This window comes from Streptopelia decaocto, assembly GCF_964273445.1.
Source record: "Streptopelia decaocto genome assembly, chromosome: 6".
Lineage (NCBI taxonomy): Eukaryota > Metazoa > Chordata > Aves > Columbiformes > Columbidae > Streptopelia > Streptopelia decaocto.
The window spans coordinates 15,557,406-15,577,122 of NC_138660.1; the positions used below are offsets into that span (position 1 = coordinate 15,557,406).

Below are 19,717 nucleotides of genomic sequence, written 5' to 3' on the forward strand. Positions count from 1 at the left end.
TGTATGCTGGCAGAATAGTTGCCTGAACTCTTTTAGGTGACTGTCCCACCTCCTGCAGACACGGTGTTCACTTGCAGGCACAACTGTTGCCCTGGATTCACTGCCACCACAACTTTATAAACCCCACTGATATCTCTGTGTCCTTTGTTCTGGCAGCATAATGCAAGGCAGGTTTACCTCCTGTGCACAACAAAGGTGACTACAAACAATGGACATTTTACAAAATATAAACCTGTAAATATGTAAACCTCCATAGATAAGTGGGGAGTTTGGTAATGCTGAAATGCATGACAACATTCCCAAACATTCACTCACTGCTGCAGTGGTCCTCAGCGGGGGTTTCACTGGCTGCCCCCAAGCTTGGGGAGACAGCATTGTGGGAATTCAGGCTGGACGCAGAAAGGGAGTTATGGGAGAAAGTTTACAGTCTTTTACAATGCCATGGCCGTCTCTGTTTTCCAGTATATAACAATTAAAATGTTTTACTTTGTTACTATATTCTCTCCACACCCTTGCAATATTTACTTCCTGTAACATCCACTTTCTTAAAAAATTACAGCAATTTAAGGAACTCATGAGTGCAGAGGGACTTTTTAAAAGCTGGATTTTGTGCTCAAAGACAACAGATATTCACATGAAGCTTCTAAGCCCTTAGCATTGTTTTTTTTTTTTACAATATTGCAATATGTTATTTTCATTTTTTCCAAGTTTATCTAGCACAGTAATACATGTTCCTGTGTATTATAGTGGTTATCATTATAAAAACTTTAAAGTTCTGCTTAGAATGTACATTGGGGAACTCAGCAGAATTAGGATTTGACCATCTGCTCAAATTCCTTGCTGATGCAGCACCAGGCTCTGCCATTCTCAGGAAGACCCAGAGTGTCAAGGGCTGTTACAGCTGTGGTGGGTGGAAACAGGAAAACACTGGGGCAGTCAGACTAGGCAGATTTTGCTGAATCTTCATCTCCTTTCCTGCTAGTTGGTTGCGAGGTTTGTTTCAGTCCAAGGGTGTGTTTAGTTTCCAAGGTATATTTATTAATCCATTACATTCAAACATCTTCATCAAACCCATTACATTGAAGCTGACTTGTGTTACAAGCAAGGAGGAGCACCAACTCCCACAGAAGCTTTGGTTGCCTTACGGGGCATGGCCCAGTCTTCTTTCCACAGTCTCCCTTTGCTGGAAAATTCTTAAAAGTGGCAACTGTGAATTGTGGGTTTCTCTAGATTAATGAAGAGGCCTCAGCCTGCCTGGATTTTCACTCCTTTTTCCTTTAAAATCATCTGGCAAATGCCTTCTTAAAAAGAAAAATAATAATTAAAAAAGGAAAGAGAGAGGAATCCAGCAGTATTTAGGAGAGAATACCAATGCATGGCAGCCTTCCTGACTGGCAGAAGCACTAACGTAAAGAACAGAAAATACGATCACACCATGCACTGTTTTTTGTACAATTGTAATTCCCTTTTCACCTAAGAATTTACTAAGTGTGTTTATCAGAAAGAAGAGACTGTGCTGTGACTTACAAAGATGTATTCCTTAGAACATGGTTTTGGATAATAGAATTTGCAGTCAGGATTTCTGATCCCTATGGAAAAAATAGTGCAACATGTTCACTGTATTAATTCCAAAATTAACATTGGAGGCTGTTAGTTTATAAGTGAAGAAAATCCTTTTCCTACCATGTTTTCAATGTTTTCATGTTTTCCTTTCATGTTTTCAACTTCAGCATAGCTAAAGTTGCTGCCACATTATTTGCCAGCTCATTTTTTTCAGCTTTATAATTCAGAGTAAGCAGAATGGAAAACAGGCTGAGCTCTCACTTCCTGTTTATCAGCTCAAGCTATCAGTAAGAGAGAAGTAAGTTTGTAGGCAGATCTTACTCTATTGAAGCTAAATAGTTCATCTAGCATTTTATCTGGACAAAGGACCTGCAAGACTTTGTATTAATTATATTCTGTGTCTTTTAAAAGCACTGTCCTGCGATCCGAGGCCTGGTTCCAGACCAATGACAGAATAGTAAGCAGTACACAGGCAAATTAAAATATTTTTTTCTCCAGCAATACTGTAGTTTTAAACAGGACTCTATTTTATTGAAAGCTACTTGTAATGAATTGCAGGGACTAAACATTGTCCTCGGTCCCTCTCTGTGCCTGAAGTTGAAGTTAATTGTGAACAGTGTACCAACAACAGCTGGAATGAGAACTTTTTGCCTTGCCTAACATCATCCTCATTCTAGCATGACTTTTAAAATTTTAATGGGTATTTTATAAACGTTTTCTGGCTGTTGAGGAAACAAAAATATATTACATTACACAGGCATTTGAGTGTAACAAACCGCATAATGGGATGAAGTTGTGCCGGCTGCTGTGGCAGCCAGCGCCCTGGAATGGGAATCGCGAAGAGACTAACCCAGGAGCGCACCTGCGGGTCTGAAGGCAAATAGAACCTTGGCTGTGTCTTGGCAGAGAATCCAGTTAGTCTTTGCAGAATGGCTGAACCTAGTCCTTACATAATTGAGGATATAAGAAAATCTAGTCCTTAGCTTACTGAAGATACAAGGAAAGCCCTTTGCCTATAAAACAGACAGAAAATATGTAGGCAATAGGACAGCATCAGTGCCTCTTAGATTTCCTAACACAGGGATATGTTGTGTCTTCAGGAATACAGAGATTGATAACTGTCACCAGAAGCAAATTACAGTTTCATTGCCATGACAATATGACTTACGATGTCAGCACATATAGAAATAGAAAAGACAGCAAGGAAGTGAGGATGTTACTAGTAAATTAGTTGAGCTGCTAATAATTAAGGCCATCATAACACCATCAAACCGAAATCTGGAAGAAAAGGCTTTATACCATTTGTGAATTTCATGTCTGCGTAGGCAATCCTTTTGTCAAAAAGGACAATTTAGCTTTGCTAAACTTACATTTTGTTAGGAAGTAGAAATAGCTAGTTACTGGAGAGAGTCTAAAGCTTATTTTGTTGCAGTCAGGCAAAAACTGATTGACTGGATTGGACTGATTATACTTTACAAGGTGTGTTACAATGGAAATTATGCTAGAGAAGCAGTCAGCAGATTTACTGAGAAACTTTAGGACAAGAGAAATCTGTGCTGGCAGGTTAGCAGAACTGATCATACAGTTATAGTTTAATAGTTATATTGCATCTGAGCTACATTACCTAGCCCCGTGAATGTTGCTTGCCTGCTGAAAATGTGACATTAAATAATTTTTTATCACTTTTAGGTTAACTCAAGTGAAGTAACGAAGATAGTCAAAGTATGCACAGTTTTCATGTGCAGTAGTTCAAGAAAGCTCATATTAGCTGACAGCCAGTGGTTCATTAAGCAACATTAGCAAGCTCTGTCTGTGCCTAAATAGGTATGCTTCAAAGGAAACATTACCCTGGTTTTGGTAGGGTAAGCCTTTTCTTTTATCATCATTCTGTATGTGGGGAATTGAGGCACAACGCTGGCGATGTGTCTTCCCTGAAACTGAACAGGAATTCCAGGTCTGAACCAGGAATTCAGCCATGGGACTAAGCTGGATGTCTGGTAGTGCAGATGATACCACAGGTAACACTGCTTCTATGTGTTCCCTGTAAAGTGGTGCATGACTGATATTCTTCTTTAAGAAAAACTTTTCAAGTAGTATTCTACATATATGAGGAGTAAGGAACTACACGTTGATACTTGTAAGAAAACAACTCAGAGTAACATTCTGGCCCACAGACATTGAAGCTGATCCTGAGATTAATCCTGATAAGAAGTTACAATTAAAACCTGTCAAATTAAATGCTATTTTATGTGTCCTTACCCTCTCTTTTGTCCTTTCTGGTAGATGACATTTGATCCTTCCATCTTCTTCAATATTTTGCTGCCACCCATTATATTTCATGCTGGATATAGTTTAAAGAAGGTATGTGTCTCTTTCTTACATTACAAAAGTGACTTGAGTATGGTTACTACTTCATAAATCCAATAGGCCAGTGACAGCAGAAAGAGTCAGTTAACAATTAGATTACATGGGAGGAATTTAACAGGAATGGATGAATATGAAAGATGCATGGACCTCATTCTGCCCCCTTTCTGCATCTGTATAAAGATTTGATTGTGAGGTTTATAACACTCGGTCATTCCTGTTTTCAGAGGAGACCATCTTATATTAATCTTTTATTTCATCTTATATTTTAGATATGGGTTGTAACAAATGGCACTTCTAGGATGCAGTGTTTCAGCTAGGTCTGAATGTTCTTGTATTTACTGTATTACAAAGGACTTTTTTCCAAACTTTCCTCCCCAGAGACATTTTTTTCGTAACTTAGGATCGATTTTAACCTATGCCTTTTTGGGAACTGCCATCTCCTGCATTGTCATAGGGTAAGTACATGCATGCTGCTATTATTGCTGAAGTCATTATTAGTGCTCGCTGTTTTTTGCAATTAAAAAATGAAGTGTAAGAAGAATTGTGGACGCTGCATTTTCAATATACTTCGCAACTATAGAACAGATCAAGTAATTCTTTATCAGGGAATGCTGAGATGGAAAAGGCAAAACTCTTGGATAGTACAAACTGTCCAGGACATTCAGGAAAATGTGTCCTTCCTTTCTGGTCCATGATTGATGTAAGCATGAACTGCTTTCTACAACCCTGCAGCTTTAACCATCTGTTCTGAGAAACACAACCATTCTCGCAAATGAAATTCCATGCCTCTAACCAGAATTCCTTCTAGAGGAGAGCAGATCTTTAACAAAAAATGACTTTAAATCTCAAAAAGGGGAGGAAGAAATATCTAGTGGCATATATGTAAAATAAATGGAGTAATTTCAAAGGCTATATGAAACTTTTTAGTGGAAGTTCATGCGAAAAGCCTCAGTCTGGCACTATGTTGAACTAGAGTTCAATGATTTTAAAACTGTTATTTTATAGGTATGTCATCATATCTGTCTTGACACCCTAGATTCCTAATAAACAAGTAGCTTAGTAAGCATAATGTACCTGAGACACTGTGGCTATTAAATGCTCTGGAAGTTATGGTCACTCCAAATGTCAGGAAATTTTAAACTCCACAATGAAAAGCAACATTCAAAGTATGATCACCTTCTGTGCTGAAATACCAAGGAGTGTAAGCTCTGCATGTGGCTGTCTCCCCTCCATGCGAAAAAAAAATGCTGAATATCTGTGGGCTAAGGACAAAGGATACCTTAGATTTCAGATAAAATCTGTAATTCCAGTGGACAATGAACCACGTGTCTCACTTATTAGAGTGGAAAAGCTTAATCTTGCTTTTCTTTCTGAAATTTTGCTTTCCTTGAGAAATGGCACCTCATCCTCTCCCCTCTCCTATTACTTGTTCTCCTCTGGAAAAGAATGTGAGGCAGAAAACTCTAGATCTTTGGATCCTTCTTTTCTAATGGGGAATAGATGTGGAGTTTTAAAGACCCAGAATATACAGAATTTCACAAAATGATATAATTAAACAATCAGAACAATTTCCTGCCTGGTTACTTGGTGTCCCCACGTTTAAATCTCCCTATTCATTTCTTCATGAGGCTCTACAGTTTGTGACAGAGTTCCAAAAGCACTTATCCGCGTGAAAGAGAAACATCGGTATCCCCGCACTGTCACTTGGGGGTGGATGCCTGCTCAAAGATCCATGATGTTCACAGCTTGGACAGCTACACCACTCATTTTTTCCCCTGTTGTTTTTTACACCTCTGTATGACCCTAAGTCTTGGAGTTGATTCTTTTCATACCCATATGCAAATAGCACCCCAAAGGTTAGAATTAGAAATTCAGTAAAAAATCTACATTCTGATAACAGTTTGAGCTGAATGCTAGCACATTACTGAGGTAACAGTGGTTCTGGATCTCATTAGGACTCTTCCTCTGCTTCTTCTCCCTTGTTTTAGCCATTGACCATTTCTCTCCTGTAAAACAATTGCTAATAGCTCTGGGAAACTACAGAAAAGCAGTAGGGCTGTCCATCCCAGTGATGCTCTTAAACATGCGTTTGGTTTATGAGCTCTGACATGTGTCATTGCCCTTAGTAAGTGGAAAATGCCAGAGCAGCTTCGATAAGCTTGTTAAAACAAACGTTATATCTTGAGTCTAGTCTAAATTCCAAATACTGTCATTCCTAAGAAAAATCATACAGTTTAAGTCTCTGTGAGGCTTCCCCTGACACAGAGTGGGCAGTCCTTTGCTGTAACAGACTACTTGAGTTTCACAGACTCAGCGAATAATTTAGGTTGGAAGCAATGTCTGGATGCCTGCAGTCCAACCTCCTGATCAATGCATAACTGGCTTCAAATTTAAGTCCAGTTCCTCAAGGCCCTGTCCAGCTGAGTTTTGAGTATCTCAAAGAATGCAGATTCTGCTGGTTCTCTGGGAAACCTGTTCCAGGGTTTAACCACCCTCACTACAAAAGTTGTTTTTCTGTATATTTAACCGGGATTTCCCTTGCTTCACCTTGTAACCATTGCCCTGTAACCATCCTTTCACTATGCATCCCTCAGAAGGTGGCTTCATATTCTCTATAACCACCTGTTAGCTGAAGACATCAGTTACCACACCTCCTAGTTACAAGAGAAAGCTGAGCTGCTTTTCTACAGGCTGGAATAACTCAGCCCTTTATCTCTTCTCAGACATCACGCCTATCAGCCCCCTAAGAAGAAGGGAGAAGGGCCTGACTTCAGCTTTTGCAAGGACCAGTGCTCTCTTCCCTTTGATTTTACTTTTAATAAACTGTGCTATCTGATGGGATGCATCTTCCATAATTCATGCCTGTGATAGATATTTTCAATTTTGACAGTGGAAGAGTGCTTAAGCATTTGGAAAGATCCTGATACTATAGTAACAACCTGTCAGAGCAACATATGAGGTGCTGAGTGGCAGGGGGGGTAGAAAGATTTGCATTTTTTGCCCTTTTGAAATCATCCTGACTTCTTAGATCAGCATTCTCGGTGCCATCCAAGGCCAAGATGCCTATGCAAAAGAGCAATAACTTCATAAAGTTGTCCTTATCTGTGATTTTTTTTATTCAGTTTCACTTGGATTCTCTTGAAATGCAATGCCAAAACCACATTTTAGATACTCAGAATGCAGCATGTTTGCTGTCATTCATATTTTTCCAGCCTGTCTTCTACATTTGGCAAGGCCTGATTTTTCTGAAATTTAAAGCTCTTTGAGTGTGCAACTCAAATAGCGAACTTATTTGCTGACAACTTAGGCCAAGTTTGATCAGTCTGTGTGGCTGCAGTGAGAATTTTGCTTGAATAAAGCTGAGAGAAAAAAACAGAATTTGGATCAGAAAAAAAAAGAGAGTAATTGTAGTTTCAAGACAGTGAAGTTATGAAATACAAACAGCTGATAATACTGCTGTTAGGAAGAGTCATTCCAAGGTGATCATTGTTTCAAGCGGAAAGGTGTAGGTGTTTAGATAAGCTACTCAGTTTGCATAGCCTTCTCTGGCTGGAGCGGTGGGACTTCCCCATATTCCAATTAGAGCCAAAGTTGCTTTGTTTGGTCTGATGAATTCCAGTACAAGTCTGTGAGTGCATGGATGCTTGCTTTAGAATAAGCATAACAGATTGTTTTGTGGTGAACGGTGCTTAAAAGTGAACGTCTAATTAAAAAAACCAAAACAAACAAAAAAACCCACATAGAATCAAAATATTCTTTTTGTGCATCTGTGTTTAAATGCAATGACTAACAGTTTGGACAAAGAAGTATCATCTGACATTTAAATGAAAGTGTAAGGGATAAGTCATCATACTTGATTCTCACAGGCAGTCAAGAATTCTTTCCCTTGCCATTCCTCACCATTCTACAAATGAATATTCAAATGCATGTTGCATATGATCACTAAAAGCTCAAAATAGAATAGAATTTTCTAAATTCTTTCTTTCAAAAACTGAATCTTAAATATTTTTTGAACCAGATCATTTTTTTAAATATAGACATACACACAAATGAATACAAATTTGTAACAGATAAGGAAAGAAACATCAAGAAATATGAAATACTACTCCAGATATTTTTGAAGAAAAAAAAAAAGGCATAAGATTGAGGTTTCCATCATAACCTTCCTATGAAAGTAGACATTTTCCTTTCAAATGTCTCTGGTATTGATATTCCATCACCTTGTGAAAATGTTTTTTCTTTACTCTTACCTATGCACTTTTAATAGCCCCTCTTTGTGCCTCCTAAAGGAGGAAGCAATGGGCTGAATTAATAACAGCATTGCTACAAAGCAGCAGTAGCAAGAAACGTTCATCTGCATGGGCATGGTGCATCTTGACATAACTATGCAGTCAAAGATTTAGTTCTCTCATCAGTTCGCCTATCCAAACGTACTTCTAAAGATTAGGAAACAAATTCCTTCCAATGTCTTACCACTTAGACTATTTACAATTAATCATTTTTGGTACAGAAAACAGCCTTTAAAAAAAAAACAAAAAAACAAAAAAGTTACTCTATGTGCGTGTGTGTATGTATTCATTTCCTCCTGAAAAGTCAGTGATTTTACAGCCTTCATCTCAACTATAAGTAGCTTGCTCTAGCCTTGTAGAAACAAGAGATAGGACTATTGATATTGATATATTGATATACTGATATGTTGACAAGGTCCCAGCAGACACAGGTTCCCTCTCTCATTAAGCACATGGCAGCACTCGCCTGAGAGACTCATGATGCAATAGTTATGTTTACTCAACACTGTGTGACTCTGGGGATTTTCTTTTTTTCATAGATATTTCAGTAGTTTGGCAAATGCTAGATCGAAGTTTAGTTTGGCTGTGGGCATGTTCTATATCACTTTCTGACTGAAGCTTGATGAAACACACAAATGGTGTCTGCTGATGTGAAGTGGTATAGAGTTTATAATCTAACTATTCTTTGTCATTTGAGGGCTATGGATAAACTTTCCAACTTGGAAAAGAAACACTTGTAGCTACGTGTTGCAGTGGAGCAAAACCAAATGTTTGGCTTGAATTTGCTGTACAGTGCTATGGGATTCTTCTGGATTTCAGAAACTGTTTCTGCAAGGACAGATGGGGCCAGGTTAAGGGTAACAGAAAAAAGTATCCTTGTTACTGAGCCCTGCATAAACTAGGCAAATGTCTTTACAAGGATTATCTGCTGCTACACCAGCTACACTCTTGCCTTCCCAGATGATCATGTTTGTATTAATTCACAATTAGTTCCTGTACAAGTAGTATTTTTTTTTGAATTAAAATATTTTTTTCTACTGCCTGTTCCCACCAAATTATGCAAGAACTCCAGGGCCATCTTTCCTACACGGGCCATCTGTAAATAGCTAATGCTTCACCTCCCCACAAGAAAACATAAAAGCTTTATTTTTGGTACAAACAGAAACTGGTGAGGGGGAGTGTTAAAGTATCTTGATACTGTAGAGATTATCTAAGGGATATATATATATATAAAGTTATATATAGGCCATTTGCCCTCCCCAGTGATAAAGCCCCCTGAAATCAGATGTGTGTCTTTAATGATTTCTGTTTATCTTTTGAAGTCAGATATTCAGTCTGTGACTGGAAATAAAAACAAAACTAGTAAGCAGACATTCATTTGGATATAGTATAACTTTTGTAAGCATATAGTGCTGTGTTGGTACTCTTTTTGGATTTTTTGGCTGCCTTCCTATCCCATTTTGGTGTGAATGTGGGTGTTCTCTTTGTCATGAGGCAGTATTCTGCCATTTTTGCATTGACTTGAGGAAATTCAACAGGCACTCACAGCTCGGTGCCCCAGTATGGTCGCTTTGATTCTTTGGTCAGTTCACATTGAAAAGAATTCTCTTGCTGTCTGTGGAGTTGCAAGCTGCAACTCACAGCTGCAGTTGCAAGGGGTAGTTCCCACTTATTGCTTTTGTTTAAAGATGTTTGGTGAATCTGAAATGGGTTAGTAAAGTATGAGTTTAGAGAAGCGTGCAAGTATACTCTTGCTGTGATATCTGGGGGCAGGAATTTTGCAAAGAGAGTAAGAAAAATAAGAGGCTTTCTCTTAAGCAATTCTTAGAGAGTTCTGGCAGTGCTAAAAGTTATAAAGTAGTGAAAAAAAGCCTCTCATTTGCATGACTTGTGAACTTATGGATAATAAGCTGTGTTAAATCAAGACACTGATATAAAATAGTGTTTCCCAGGCCACTAACACCCACACAGAGCTGGAAGTTCTTCCAAGATGCATTCAAGTATGTGTGTTGCTGTGAGTTCAGTCAGAATTTGTAGCTATTTCGCAATAAACATCTGACATTGTTTACTGCAGCAGAGTTGATCATGCAGGAAACACAATTTTTTGTCTCATAAACAGATGTGGTGAACAGCAGGGTATAATTATTTGTATCTTCTAGAAGAACCCCTCAGCATACTAAGGATATTGAAAGAATTGTATTACGGCAAACACTAAAGGTGTGGGACTGCAGAAACAAACAGGACCTGGAATACTAAGAGACTCAGCCAAAATGATGATTAATTTGGTATTTGATACCACTATGTTCTCCAGAAATCCAGGAAAAAAAAAAAAAAAACAATAACAACAACAAAAAGAGGAATTAGTGAATTGTTTGTAAAGTGCCTGGCACTGCTTCAGGGTGAAAGGTGTAACAGAAATTTAAGACAGAGAAGGAAAACCCTGCTCTACTTCAGTAGCATGGATCGACCTGCAACCTTTAGTCTCTTCAAACTGACCGGTTACTGATAGACAGATAAAATGCTGACCAGCATTTGGAAGTGTACAGGTAGTAGCTCATTGGTGTGCTTGACTTCGAGCAGAAAGTGAGAGGGTAACACAGATCTCCTGCCTGTTACCTTAAAAAATTCACAATAAGCCAACTCAAAAGATGCTTTGTTCACCCACCCACCACTGTTTTACAAATCTCTCTTCTGAGCCAGTTGATGAAATAGTACGTTTGCATCTGATAAATCTTTTATGGAGCACAACTGCTATTAGGCTGAAATGTTTTGTAAACGCACCTGCTTTCATGATGGCTCTGGGATAGATGCTACACTCAGTGGAGACAAAACCTACAAAAGCTGGTCTGATCAGATAGTCAGATTCTCCACTGTGACAGATGACATTTAAATAGTATACAGAGCTTTTCTTCAGTTCCTGGTTGTTAAGATGACAATGAACCATCCAAGATTTTTCACTAGCCTTACTGTCCTCTTAATACTTTCTGCCTGAGAAGACCTCCATTACATTTGACTCCATATGATACATTTGACTGTGCTGGACAAATTGATAGACATAAATTGTAATTTAAAAAAAGGTCTGACTTGATATAAGCAAAAATGTTTTCACCATGAGGACAGCCAAGCATTGGAACAGCTTGTCCAGAGATGCTGTGCAATCCCCATCCTTGGAGGTTTTCAAGACCTAAGTGGCTAAAGCCCTGAGCACTCTGGTTTGATCTCATGGCTGACTCTGCTTTGAGCAGGGGTTTGGACTAGAGATGTCCTGTGATCCCTTCAAACCTAAGTCAGTCTACAGTTCTGTGATGCTATAAACAACATACATTACAGGAGAACATACTCTGCCCCTAGTCCATTCCTTTCAGACATTTTGTACTTTCAATTTCTCTACCACTTTTTCTTTTGATTCAATTACCTTAGTCCCCATCATCCCATACCAAACAATTCATTTCCCAGGCAGTTTTCCTTTCTCATCACCTTTTTGTTAAAGTATAGAGTTCGCAATAAAAAAGCTTACTGAAGAAAAATGACTGGGATTATTTCAGTTCCTGCTGCAGCAAGGACTTTATGCATGAAGATGGCTCTCAAAATGCTAATGAGCCTCTGTTCATAGCCTGCTCCTACCTTAAGGAAAAGTCACTTTCATTTCTGTAACATGCTGATTGGGCATTTCCTTGCTCTTTGCACCATCACCTCTCCCAGCAAACCACCCTCCCTCTGAAGCTTAGTAGTAACCCAAAGTAACATTTCATGTTAAAAGACCACAATCTCCACTCCTTTTTGACCTCTCCCTTCCTTGGAGCATGAGTGCTTTTTGATTGCTTTTATCTGTTATGTGGTATTTACGTGCACACTGCAAATTTTGAGCAGGATGATGTCACTGGTTAAAAAAAAAAAAACCAACAACCAAACAAAAACACCACAAACTTGGTCTGTAAAAAGACAATGACTAATAATGAAACTCTGCAACAAGAATGTAAGTCATGCACAGACACACTGGCTGATCTAGATACTGCACCATTGATGCCTTTTGTAGCCTGCTTATGTTATACTACTGCTTTTACCCAGACTGAAAAAGAAAAACAAAGTATTTTCTAAATTGTTCACCTTCCTTTCACCCATCCTTACAACCCCCTCAGTGGTGAACATAAGGAAAGACTCATTTTGCTGAGGAATAGGGATTATTTTCAGACTTCTGTTAGCCTAATTGATTTAATCCAAGTGAGACTGCACATGAAGACATTAGGTGTATTCCCTGAGAGTGATCTTCATTTATTTAATTTTGGGAGAGGAAAGCGTGTGTGTTTATGTAATCTCTGTGGAACCTGAGTATCATAAAATGAAATTCAGAAAGCAGAGGAACCTATCTGATGTTGTTCAGTCCTCTTGCAAATCATGTTATCTGGTTTATGCAGTTGCCCTCTATCGTTCATAGGGATATGGATACAGCTGATTTCAGTTTCTCTCCCTTCAACCAACGTTCTGAGTGCAACTGCCCTTCACCACTCTTTTGTCACTGTCATCAAATAATTTAGGGTGGAATTGACCTCGGGTCCAATCTCCCGATGAAAGCAAGGCTAACCTCAAAAGTCAGGGCAGGTTACTCTGAGCCTTGCCTGGTCAAGTTTTGAATGCACCTCAGTATCCATCTCTGAGGAACATCATTAGGAACCAAGTGCTAGCTGGATTTCAAAACAATGTTCATTACTTTTTGAGCCCAACAGGAGGGTGGTTTTCCACCCACAAATCCATGGGGAGTGACTTGATTTAACCAGCTTTCGATGATATTCCTATTAATGCTATCTCATCTGGTCCATACAGAAATCCCCCATCTATCCTATAGCATAGCATTACTGTCTAACCTGCCTACTACGCAGACTTTCTCATTCAGAGGTGTTAAAATACTTTTTAAGTTTGGGTTGACTTTTAGGAAGCAGAATATTGCTCTCGTTTTAGATTTGGAAAAATGCACTTGCTGACAGGTGAAGGGATGGGACTGTTCAAACAGTGCCTGTAGCAGAGTTGGGAGGCAACTCCGAAGCCCCACGCCCTGCCCTGATATGCTGTGATATGCCACATACTGTACAGCTGGGAGGGTCTGAAAAGCACTTTTTTGCCATCACCATTCAGGTGGCTCAAAAATTCACATACAATGTAAGAGAGTGTGGCCTCGGTGAGGCCGGCATCAAAGGGCACAGCCAGAGCCAGCGGGCTGGCAGATGTAGCTGAGTTATTTAGAATCTGCTTTCCTGCCCAAATCACAATCCCTTTTTGGCATCTTTCCAAAACAGCCCTCGGCTGTGGCCAAAAGGAACATTTGTGTTTCATCCTGAGTCAGACAGTCAGTGCAAGAGCCTTGCTCATGGTTGTATGAAGACTCTGAATGGTCCTATTTTGCTGTTGAACTTTGCCGTATGTTTACCAGGCATCACGTGTGGCTGTGCTGCTTGAGAGCCTTTGCTCTGCTCCAGGCACAGCCCACCCGAGGAGATAAAACGCATCTTAACTACTTTTAAAATACAAATAGACAAGGAGAGAAGCCGCAAATGGAAGTATTTCCCGACAGCATCCCGACAGCAGTGAGGGAAGGATTGTAACAGCGCACATTGGGCGCACGGTCCAGCTGCTCGGGGGTCCCCGGTTCCGCTCCAGCCCCCGCCCGCTCCGCTCTCCAGTGCCGGCGGCAGCCAGCAGGTGGCGCCCGCGCTCTGCCCGCGCCGTGTCCCCCGGGCCGGGCGGGGGCCGGTTTAAGACGCTGCTCAGCTGGGCGCAGCTTAACCGCAGCCCCACGGCAGCCCGCCCTGCGCCCCGCCCGGCCCCGGGTGTCGTGTCTGTGTGGCGGGGGAAGGCGGCGAAGCGCTGGCTCAGAGCCCGGTGAGCGCCCCAGGCACAGTGCGGCACGGCGGCCCCCGGGGTCGGGCTGGCGGGGAACAGCGAGACTGAGCCCAAGTTCAGAGCCGGGGGCTCCTGGGCGCTGCCTGTGCCCTGCGTGTGCGTGGCTGAGCGGGGAGAGTCGGCAGTCAAGCTGATCCAAAGGCAGGTTTTGTGTTAGTTTTTAGATTATTAAAGAAAAATATTAAGGAGGAAAAGCAACATTTCATTTTATCTCAACTTTTTTTCAAATACCTGGTTTCTACTTAGAGTTCTTCTCTAGGTCAGTGCTGGGGGCACCCATCCACATGGTGGGCCCAGTTTGGGGGCATCCACATTCAGTATAACTGGAGTGAGGCAATGCTTCAGTTCCAAACTGGGAATACCCAGTGCCAGCAATCTTGTTCACTGTGCGATGGGAACAGCTTCCAAAGTCTGCGGGAGCCAGGACACTCCTCTTTCCTCCAACTTCGAGCGCTGGTTGTAAGGGTATCCTAGGAGTTACCCAACCCTTTACACGTCACTCACTGCTTTGAACACTAGTCTACCCAAGTATTCTGAACAACACAGTAAATTAAGCAATTCTGATTAACTATTATTAGAAAACTAGGGGTGTCATGGTCAGAGTCTTTTAGCTAAAGTTGTTGTCCAGTATGCCTAAATGTCAGAATGTTAATAATCAGCCTGATTTTCAAATGTTTTCACTTAGTTTTCTAAGTATGGACATAGTTACTGGAATCATAACGCAATGATTTAAGGACATCACTAGCAAAATGACATTAGCTATGGGAACGCTTGCAGGATTGGACGTGACTCAGAAGCCTGAACTAGTTGTTACAACACTCCTAGTAAAAGGAATAGACTGCAAAGCCCATTAGCAGTTGCAGCCTCTGCTTGGCGAATTGCAGCCTCATTAGAAATCTTGGCAAGATGACGGGGGTTTTACATTGCTGATCCTCTTGTTAGCCCCTCAAGTGTGTGAGTGAAGCGCTCTTTCGGGAGCAGTTTGAGGAAGTGAATGTTGTAAATATATTTCCTTGATAGGCAAACAGATGCTCTCTGTCTTTGGGGCTATCAAACTGGTGCACTGACAAACACACAACTCACTTAAAAATAAATGGGAAGAGAAGGTAGTAGTTAAACCTGCCAAAAATTAAGATCTAATGATAATTACACGGACATAAATTTTGTCGTATTTTCCCAGTGAGCCAAGACACATAAAGTAACTTCTCTCTCTCTCTGCAAAACTGTCTCTGCACTGATGTTATGTTCTATATAATTCTTATATATGACAAGGATGATGTGTATATATATATATGTTTTAATGAAAGAAGAGATTAACGACATATTGACCTGCCAATGCATTAACATTACTGTAGGGCAATATCAGCTGTTATCGGACAGGCAGTAGGTGATCCTGTTCGCATGCTCTGCTAATACAAGAAATCTGTATAATTAGGAATAGGTCTGCCACAAGTGTCCACAAGCACTCCCTCCTGTCCCTCACACCACAGTCTGGCTGAAAGCATTTGTGATGCATATATTAAAGGAGCATTATTATCTCCTAACTGTGCCTGGCAGCCAAGAAGGTAGCAAGACCTTTCTCCTGCTAGTAGAGCAATTGAGTAAGAGAAAAACATAGAAACAAGTAACAAAGCCAGGATAACAAACCAATGTGCTATTACAGTAGGAAGGGGGGTATCATCAGCTGGTGGTCAAAGTGCATTTTGAGGGAGGGTACTTTTGGTTTCAGTGTTTGCCCTGAGAACAGGTGCCTGTTAGTAAAACGTGTAGGACTCAAATATATGTCCATGAGCACTCAGGTCTGGCCAGGAGAAAACACTGCCTAATAGGACAGATGGCAATGGGGCACCCAGCGTTCACAAGCTACTCAGTCTTCATTCCTTCACAGTATTCACCCTCATTCTCTGCCTGAATTGTCAGTTCATAGGCTTTCAGTGCAGAGACAAACAGCCACTGGGTTCTGAAGGCAAAGATGTTCAATATAATGTAAGGACAAAATCCATATTTTCTCATAGGTTCTTTAAACCAGGCAGTTCTTTCCTTAGGCTGACCTGGGAGAGCTGTGTAGCACCCAGGCGGGCTACGTCCACACCAGTAGAGCACCCTGGGACCAGTTTTGACACATTTCCCAATAATTGCCCACAACTGTTTTATGAAGGACAAACAGTTCCACAAAGCTTCTCAGATAATATTCCCCCTGATTAAAGAGCCTCAGAAGGGCTTCTCTGCTGAGGAGAAAAAAATCCACACCACGAGGTTAACTTGTCGTGGGCTGTAAACAAGGCGCCTGTAGCCACACAGTTCAGAACTCTTTCTCCTCTGTGTTCTTCCCCTGTTCATTAGGTACTGGCCTCTGGGTGGCTTCTGCTTTGAAAGCATTAATTATTCAAACCCTGCCTACATCTCTCTTTCTAACAACTAACCCCGTTGTGTTACAAGGACAAAAACCTCTGGTAACAGTCAAGACAGGTGGCTGAACCAGGTAACACATTTCAGAGGTGTGCCACACTCCTGTGTTATCAAACCTGGGTTTATTGGCAAACCTCATTACCTTTCACATTTTCATGAAAGTGCCACACTTGAGGATATTTTTTGCTGTTCAGAAGACCCATATTTCATTATTTTTAATGCCTCATTATGAAGAAAAACTAGAAACACAATCCAAGTGCAAACTAAAATATGAACAATCCAGAGAATATGAATTATGTCATTTAATAAAAATCTTGTTTGAGGACTTACTATTTATCTTTTGGTGTTTTTTTAACATTTTGGGAATGGAAGCACTGCAGTGTTATTCAGCCAATTGAATGCTCTCTTCTTCCCACAGTGATACCATATAAGCCCTTACTCTCCAGGGGATGTGTAACAGAACAGTGCCAAAATGCTGTGCTGAGATATTTGTGCCTTCGTGCTTCCATTTCTGCAGGGCTTTCTGCCTCTAAAAAAATGTCCGAGTTACTTTCCCCTCTTTTTCTCACTTCTTTGATCTGCTTGATCGTTCTAGTCTAGCCTATCCTTAATTTCCTCTTGCTAGGCCATTTTGAAAGCCTCATGTATGATTTCCAGTTGATAAAATTGCCATTGGGATGCCCTTTCTCTTCCTTTAGCATTGATCATCATCACTCATGAACAGATGCTGGGGAGGCAGATGAGCTTTCAAATGGAGCAAGGAGGACTAGGAGGAGAGTGCCTGGAGGCAGATTCAACCACTTAGAAGCACGTAGTCCCACACCATGTTGTTCACTTGCTTCGGGGAGGGAGAGGAGGGAGAGCTGAACATCAAAGTGCAACGGAAATGTAAAATTCTTAGCACTGTGATTCCTCCTTTCATCTATGCTTTTTCTCCTGGCAAGGTGTTGCAGGCGGTTCTGCTTTCTATGCCACTGTACAGATTCAAGCTTCACTGAATGTAAATGGAGCTCCTGGATCTGCTTTATTATCCTTTAGAAGTTCTAACACTCACTAAAAATAATTAGAGATGGAAATTATTTTCAATCAGCAAAAGCAGGTACAAACAGTCTTTCAGTCAGTCAAGACTCAGGTATTCTTCAGGCCTAAGCTGCAACAGGATGGGGAAGAACAGGAAAACTGGGAACAATCCATCCTAAGGGACACCTTAGGCTGGCTCAAAATCCTATGCTACGTGGTAGCAATAAGTTGGCTTCAGGGCCAGAAGCTTTGGTGCAGAATCCTGCCTGTCCTTCTGATGCTGTGTCACGTCCCAACCGCAGCCAGCTGAACTGTTTTAAAAAGACGCGGCAAACAAAGTCTACCAAATTTGTGTGTAGAGCTCCCTATCTGGGCCTGTAGTGGTTGCTGAGAACACCCCAGAACCAGGCTCAGGTGACATTTTGCAGAGTAAAAGGCTACTGAAAGACAACGATACCCACCCCCAGAAAACACGGGTTGCTTCAAACAGGGTTTTTGTGGGTAGGACTGGCTGCTGCTTGGCGAGGCGCAGGCAGCAGAGGGTGGCAGAGCACAGTTCACGGGCGGAGTGCTGGTGGGAGCTGGTGATCCCCCCCAGCAGCCTGGGCAGCTTCGTGCGACTGAACGGGTATTTAACATTCATTTCCAGTCTCGAGGCTTCCTCATCTATCATGGGGAACAAGATTTATTCCATGCTCCCTTGTTGCTAGTGCTATTGCTTAACTGCAGACAGCTCTGCTGTGCTCTTCTGCTCGTCTTTCATGTTCTGTTTGGATTTACTGTACATTCAGTTACTAGAAAAAACATTGTCATCGTTATTTCCTTGTGCAGCCCAAATGTCTGCTGACTTCACTAGGTGTTTGACAAGTGTGAGTAATTCTGTAACATGTCTACCTCTTTCAGTGCTCCAAAACATACATCGGTGACTATTGTACAGGAGAAATCTCTATGAAAAATAGAAGGCTGCATGTATGCATGCATATAAAAAACTGTACTGTAATATAAAATGTATAATATATAAGCTAACATAGCAAGAACTCCAAACTGAAGGAAATAGAGATCTTAAGGCCAATTTTTAAAGTTTTGTCAAGAAATTCCTGAAACACTTACTAACTTAATTACTTGGAGCTATAACAACAGGCAGCCTAAACCAATTAATATCTACTTGTTTCCGAAGCATTTTTTACTTTTGTGAGTAGTCTCAAAAATGCTTCCCATCTGCAGAGGCCCAGCCTGATTTAAGAAAGACTTCTCTAATGTGGCATGAGCAATATCTCATGAACAGTGGTTCATCCTATAGTACAAACTGCTACTGGCAACCATCTTGAGTAACCAATTGTCCATATGAGATTAAAGAGAAAAAAAAAATCTGCAATTTACAGCTTACAGTAAAGTCTAAATATATACTGTGTAAACCCGTGTTTGTGTGTTAAACAAATTTGACTACAGCTGCTATAGACTATCACAACCAAAAGTTACCACACTTCATAGGCAATGGTCAGCGATGTAATATCAGTTAGTTTGTATCAGTGTCCTCCCAAAAAGGGAATGTTCTTCAGTCTTGCTCATTTAGGAACATAATCTTTCTCTGATCTTTAAAGTCATGAAAAGAAGAACATCATGGAGGCACAGAAATTAGAGCAAGAAAAGAGCTATTAGGCCATATAGCTCACTATTCCATCCCTAAAAGGTGACTGCAGTGCATTCTTGGGTACCTTGTCCAGTATCCATAAAAACCCGGGAGCATGGAAATAACAAAGGAGCAATTCTAGTCTGCAGAAATGTCAGTCCTTTTCTCTATGCTTTGATCCAGCTATAGGATGAAGTAAAGCAGTAATTGCTGCCATTACAGAGAACAAAACTATTTGCATTTCTACAGTGCTTCAGCTCCGGCTGTGAATGTCTAATCAGTCCTATTGGTGGAAAAATATTTTCCAGGCTCTTGTTAAATCCATGTCTGATTGCAGTGCATTACTACAGAGCCACTTCACTCCAGCCATGTCCTGGCCCACGTTAGTAAAAGGCTGTGGTGAGAATTTTGGAAGCCAACGCTGGCATGTATGAAACATAATATAGCCATGTCAGTGGTTCAGCAACTACTCCTTTCACCTCTAATAGCATACTGCCCAGCACAACCCGCAAGGGTAACTGTGCTTCTGGAAGAACTGTAAAAC

At 40.8% G+C, this 19,717-nt stretch overlaps 1 protein-coding gene across 1 annotated transcript in view; it reads left to right on the forward strand.

Moving 5' to 3' along the window:
- Positions 1-19,717, forward strand: part of SLC9A9 (solute carrier family 9 member A9) — a 192,144-nt gene that overhangs the window by 6,452 nt on the left and 165,975 nt on the right. The window contains exons 3-4 of the mRNA XM_082057237.1: positions 3,847-3,924; positions 4,309-4,385. Of these exons, the coding sequence (XP_081913363.1) occupies positions 3,847-3,924; positions 4,309-4,385 (155 nt within the window). The remainder of the gene's footprint in view (positions 1-3,846; positions 3,925-4,308; positions 4,386-19,717) is intronic.